The following is a 5,497-nucleotide window of genomic DNA, read 5'->3' as shown; positions in this document are numbered from 1 at the left end:
ACTGCAGCAGCAAATGGCGCGCACTGCTGAGAGCAAATTAATTATTTTCTGGTTTTCTTTTCTCCGGGACGAGGAGCTGCTGCCTGGAGTCGCAGAGGACTGCTGCTGCAGCTGCTGCTGCTGCTGCAGCTGCTGCAGCCGCTGCAGGAGACCCACGAAGGCCTCGCGCGCGGCCGAGGCGGGGGCCCCCAGAAACAGCAGCGGCTGTGCAGCAGCAAAAGCAGCAGCCACAGGGCAGTAGCGGCCATCATAATTAAAGGAATAAAGCATTTGCAGGGCCCTTTCTCTTTTGCTGCTGTCAGCAGCAGTTTCTTCAGACCCTGGGGGCCCCCCGGAGTCCCCAGGGGCCCCACCGGGGGCCCCTGGGGGGACCCCCTGCTGCTGCGGGCGGGCTGAGACGCAGCCGCAGAGGGCGGGGGGCCTTCCTGCTGCTGCTGCTGCTGCTTCTGCTGCTTGAAGCTGCTGCAGCCGCCTGTAGCTGGACCTCAGAAAGGCCAGCCCCGTCGCATGCAAAGAGCTGCTTGCTGCTGCCACGGGAAAGGAATTCAAAAGGCAGCAGCAAGCATTTGCTGCCTGCAGCGCCACAGCAGCAGCGGGGAAGAACAGGGCGCGGGGCACAGCCAGCAGCAGACTCTTGCTCCTGCAACAGAAGCAGCAGCAAACGCAAGTCACAGCAGCACTAAGGACTGCAGAAGCAGCAGCTGCAGCAGCAGTAGCAGCAGCCGCAGCGGCTGCCTCGGGCCAGGCAGCGACTGCCCCGCTAGATCAGCCTCAGCCTAAAAGCCTGTGTGTCTCCCTGGCTTGAGCAGCAGCAGCAGCAGCAGCAGAAGCAGCAGCAGGGCCCTGCTAGGGAGCTATAAGATTTATTTTAGGGGCAGCAGCAGAAAGCTAGGGCTGCCGCACAAGAGCAGCTGGTCGTAGGGGCCTCCTCCCGGGTGGTGCAGTGCCAGCTGCTGCTGCTGCTGCTGCTGGAGGGGCCCCAGAAGCTGAAGAAGAGCTGCACCCCCTAAGCGAAATCTCGCTGTCTCCTCGACGCTGCTGCTGCTCTCGTAGACAAAAAAGGGCAGCAAAGAAAGCTGCAGAAAGGGGATTCCTTGGGGGGCGGAGGGGGGCCCCCAGGGCCCCTGGGGCCCCTGGGGGGCCCCCCCTCCGGCCCCCCAGGGGCCCCGGGCTGCTGCTGCTGCGGGCAAAGACAAACCCCAAGAGGGGCCCCCCACGCCCCCCAAACGCAGGTGCAGCCACTCTAGGAAAGAGCCCACCAGCATCAGGTTCAGCCTGCAAAAAAGCAGACACAGCTGACGCTCTGGCTGAGCAGCAGCATCAAAAGCAACAGCAGCAGCAGAAGAAGAAGCAGCAGCAGCAGCAGCAGCGTGGGGCAGAGCTGGGCCTAGGGGAAGAGACGGACTTGTGCGTGGGCGGGTCGATGCTGGTCGACAGCTTGATAAGGGCCTCTGCGAAGCTCGCGAGCCGTGCAGCAGTGAGCGGCTGCAGCGGCTGCTGCTGCTGCTGCTGCTGCTGCTGCTGGGGTGGCTGCGGGGCGGGCGCAGCCGCGCCCGGGGGGCCCCAGCCAGGCGCCTGTGGGGAGTGCGGCTGCAGCCACTGGATGAGCAGCAGCGCTGTGTCACTGCAGCAAGAAAAGGAGACAGCAGCAAAATCAAAAGCACAGGAAAAGGGACACATTTCATCGGCCCTTTTCCCGTGCTGCGGCGGCTCGGCTCGAGTTGCTGCAGCCGCAGCAAGGCAGCCGAACGCTGCCGCTGCAGCAGAGTGCAGCAGCTGGAAGCGGCTGCAGCACTCCCGCTGCTGTAACTGTTGCAGCAGCTACTGCTGAGCAGCAGCAGCAGCAGCAGCAGCAGCAGCGGCCCCAGAGCTTACCGCATCCAGTAGTGCAGTCTCTTGGCACCGAGCATGCGGCCATCTGCTGCTGTCTCCGCAACAAAGTCAAGCAAGCCCCTGTCTGCAAGGGGCCGCAGCAGCTGCGCGCGCTGCAGCAGCAGGCGCAGCAGCACGAGGCGAAAGGCCCAAGCCCGGTCCCCTGCAGTCTTCCCTCCTGCTGCTGCTGCTTCTGTGTCTCCGGCAGCGCCCGTCCCTGCTGCTGCTGCTGCTGCTGCTCCTGGGCTGCAGCAGCGCACCAGCGACTCCATCAGCGGGGGCAGCCCCTGGGCCTTTTCTCCTGCTGCAGCAGCAGCAGCTGCGCCCCAGGATTCGCTGAAGCGGGCGCTGCAGCAGTCTACCAGTCGCAGCAGCTGCTGCAGCAGAGCAGCCCTGCCCACAGCGTCATCATAAGGAGGCCCCTGCAGCAGCAGCAGCAGCAGCAGGACAAGGGGGCAGCTCAGATTTAAGGCAGCAGCTCTTGGGGCTTCTGTTTCTCATAAACCTCACAAGTTTAACTTGTATGACGCAATGCCAGGTCTGTGGGCTGCGCTGCTGCTGCTGCTTAAAGGCTGCTGCAGCGGTAGCGATGATACAGTTGTAATGGCTGCAGCTACAGCAGCGGCTGCTGCAGTTCTGCGCGTGTCAGTGGCACAACGACTATCTAGGGCTGCAGCTACGTAAGCCTTGCTGCTGCTGCTGCTGTTTCTGCTGCTGCTGCTAGTGCTGCTGCATTCTTACATTTGCGTTTTGGGGGGCGAGTGCGTGGGCGCGGCCAGACAAGACCGCCTCCACTTGCTGCTGCGGCGTGCTGGTCTGTGGCTGCTGCCAGCAGCTGCTGCTGCTGCTGTGTGCGGCTGCTGCTGCACTGACTCTGTCTGCTTCTGCCTGGGCAAAGGCCGGGGAGAGCCCTGGGGCTAAAGAAAGGCTGCGCAGCCAGTGGCTAGCCGCGAGGCTGTGAGGCCCCAGAGTCTGGGTGGCTGCATGCAGCAGCAGCAGCTGCTGCTGCTGCTGCTGCTGCCGCGCGCTGGCGCCCCTCACTCTCCCAGGCGGCCTCGCAGACTGCGACAGCAGCAGCAGCCCCTGCTGGAGGGCCCCCGGGGCCCCCAAAGAAAGGCCTTGGGAGGCACTGAGGAACCTGCTGGAGAATGATTTTGCTGCTTCCACCAAACTTAAAGTGGACTCGCCCAGGGCTAGTGGGGCCCCCGGGGGCCCCCCAGTACCCTCCAGCCCCTCTTCCTGCTGCTGCCAGCCCCTCCCAGCAGCAGCGGCAACCAGAGACGATGCACCCAGAAACTGCCCCTGGAGGGGCCCCCGGCGGGCCCCCTCGGGGGCCCCCTGGGGGACCCCCTCGGAGGCTTCCTGAGGGGCCCCCTCGGAAGCCCGCCGGGGGCCCCACAAGGGCAGCGCGGCGTCCGCCTGCTCGCGCATCTGCTGCGCGTAGTGCAGCAGCTCTGGGTCCAGCAGCAGCAGCAGCTGGGCAGCTTCTCCAGACAAAAGAGAAAAGTATAAAGAAGGATTTGTTTGGGTGCTGCAGACAGCTGCGCTGAGGCAGCTGTAGGCGCCCACGCGGCTGCGCCGCAGCCACGAGTCGTACAGTTCCCCCAGCCACGACGCAGCAGCAGCAGCAGGCGCAGCAGCAGCAGCAGGAGCAGCAGTGCGGGACCCCGTGGCTGCTGCGTTGCTCCCAGCTACTGGCAAGCCCCAGAAACCCTCGACGGGCCTTCGAGAAAAGGGCGCAGCTAAGAGAGTCCGCAAAGCAGCAGAGAGGCTTGCGATGGCCTCCCGTGTCACAGTTGTGCGTGTGCTGCGGGCAGCAGCAGCAGCAGCAGCAGCAGCAGCAGCTTGTGGGGCTGCAGCGGCCGCGGGCAAGGAGAAGCTGCCAAGCTGCTGCCGTTGCTGTTGCTGCTGCTGCTGCTGCTGGATGAGAGGAACTACTCTTTCCCGCAGCACGGCCAGCGGCGTCACTGCAAAAAGAGCCTCCAGAAGGGCGCAGGCAGCAGCAAAGACCTGCAGCTGACAAACTCCCAGCCCCAAGACTCTGTCTGCAGCAGCAGCCGCAGCAGCAGCAGCTGTGGGTCCCAGCCCGAAGAGGAAAAGTTCCCACGGAGGAGAAGCTAGCGGGAGCAGACGATCCCAAAGGAGACACCAGGCGCTGCAGAGGAAGCGCGTCCCCTCGTCGTCAGCAGCAGCAGATGCTGCTGCTGCTGCTGCTGATGCTGCTGCTTCTTCCCTGCCTGCAGCAAACAGCAGCGGCGCCGCGAGGCACTCAACTAGTGAGGGCCCCAGCAGCCGACGGCGCCTGAGAGACTCCAGTGGGGGGGGCCCTAGGGGCCCCCGGCCCACGGGCTGCTGCATGCAAGCCCCGGGGTAGCCCTGAGAGGGCCCCCAGGGGCCCCAGGGGGCCCCTAAGGGCCCCGGAGGGCCCCCCGGGGACCCCTGGGGCCTGCAGGCTGCTGCGTCTGCCAGCAGCAGCGAGAAGCAGTGCGACAGCAAGAAGATGCGGAGGCGGGGGCAGCGTTTTTGTGCGCAGCAGCTGATGAGGCAGCAAGTAAAGTTTTTGAATTCTTTTAAAATGCCACTGACTTCTTCTCGAAACAAATCATGCAAGTGCTGCAGACAAAGAGAAAGCGCATGCAGGCGACGGCGGTCCCTAGCAGCAAACAGTTCCGGGATGCTGTCCGCACTTCCTGCTGCTGCTGCTGCAGTTGATGCGCCGAAGGGGCCCCCGTGCGCGGGAGGGGCCCCTGCGCCTTGCTGCTGCTGTTGCCGTTGCTGCTGCTGCTGCTGCTCCTGCTGCGGCAGGGCTCCAGGAGACGAAGGCCCCCCGGAGGCAGCAGCAGCTGCCGCGAGCTGCGTCTCTTCCCATTCTGCTGCTGCAGTGAAAGCTCTGAGGAAGCACTGCAGCAGCGCGTGCAGCAGCAGCGCGCACCTCTCTGCTTCTTCCTGCTGCAGCTGCAGGTTCTGCAAATCAGCAAAAGATAGAGGAAAAGAAGAAGCAATAAGGGCGTTTAAGCCTTCGTTGCAGAGCGCCACAGCAGCAAAAAGATCGCCCCGCCGAGTCTCCACGCAGTTAGCAGCAGCAGCAGCAGCAGCAGCAGCAGGGGGAGCAGCAGGCTGCTCTATGGTGGCCTCGTGCAGAAGGTCTGCGAGCACAATTGCTGTGTAGCCTCCCTTCAAAGCTGCTTCTTGAACTGCTGCTGCACCAGGGGGGCCCCCAGCCAGCATTTGTGCTGTTACTGCTGCAACAAACCCCACAGCTCCCTTTCGCAGCGGCAGCGCATGCAAAAATGGGCCCCAAGAAGCAGCAGCAACTAGCAGGTCTGCGAGGGCGGCTAAGTGCGGCAGCAGATGAATCGTTGTTGCCGTGGCTGTCGTTGATTCTGCTGCTGCAGCAGCTGCTGGTGCTGCTGCTGCTGCTGCTGCAGGGTTTTGCGAAGAAAGGTTTCTCTCCAAGGACGTCTGCTGCTGCTGCTGCTGTTGCGAATCCCACGCAGCAGCAGCAGAGCCCCATGCCTCAAATGCGTCTAAGAGCACTTCCAGCAGCAGCTGCTGCACCAGCAGCTTCTGCTCCGTTTCCAGTGCAGCTTCTTCACCGACAAGTCCGTTGCTGCCCCTCCCAGGA

General features: G+C 63.8%; 1 protein-coding gene across 1 annotated transcript; it reads right to left on the bottom strand.

Annotated features, from left to right (window-relative positions):
- Positions 1-100: 100 nt before the first annotated feature.
- ETH_00023205 (uncharacterized protein) lies at positions 101-5,100 on the bottom strand (the record flags this gene model as incomplete). The annotated part of the gene is made up of 5 exons (XM_013380688.1): positions 101-640; positions 904-1,275; positions 1,406-1,624; positions 1,876-2,294; positions 2,614-5,100. Coding segments are annotated over 5 exons (4,037 nt in total), but the record flags the coding sequence as incomplete, so codon positions are not given.
- Positions 5,101-5,497: the final 397 nt, after the last annotated feature.

Source organism: Eimeria tenella, genomic scaffold, assembly GCF_000499545.2.
Source record: "Eimeria tenella Houghton genomic scaffold, Eth_scaff808, whole genome shotgun sequence".
Taxonomy (NCBI): Eukaryota; Apicomplexa; class Conoidasida; order Eucoccidiorida; family Eimeriidae; genus Eimeria; species Eimeria tenella.
Note: the sequence above shows the minus strand (reverse complement) of the source record. Positions and strands in the feature narration are given on the sequence as shown.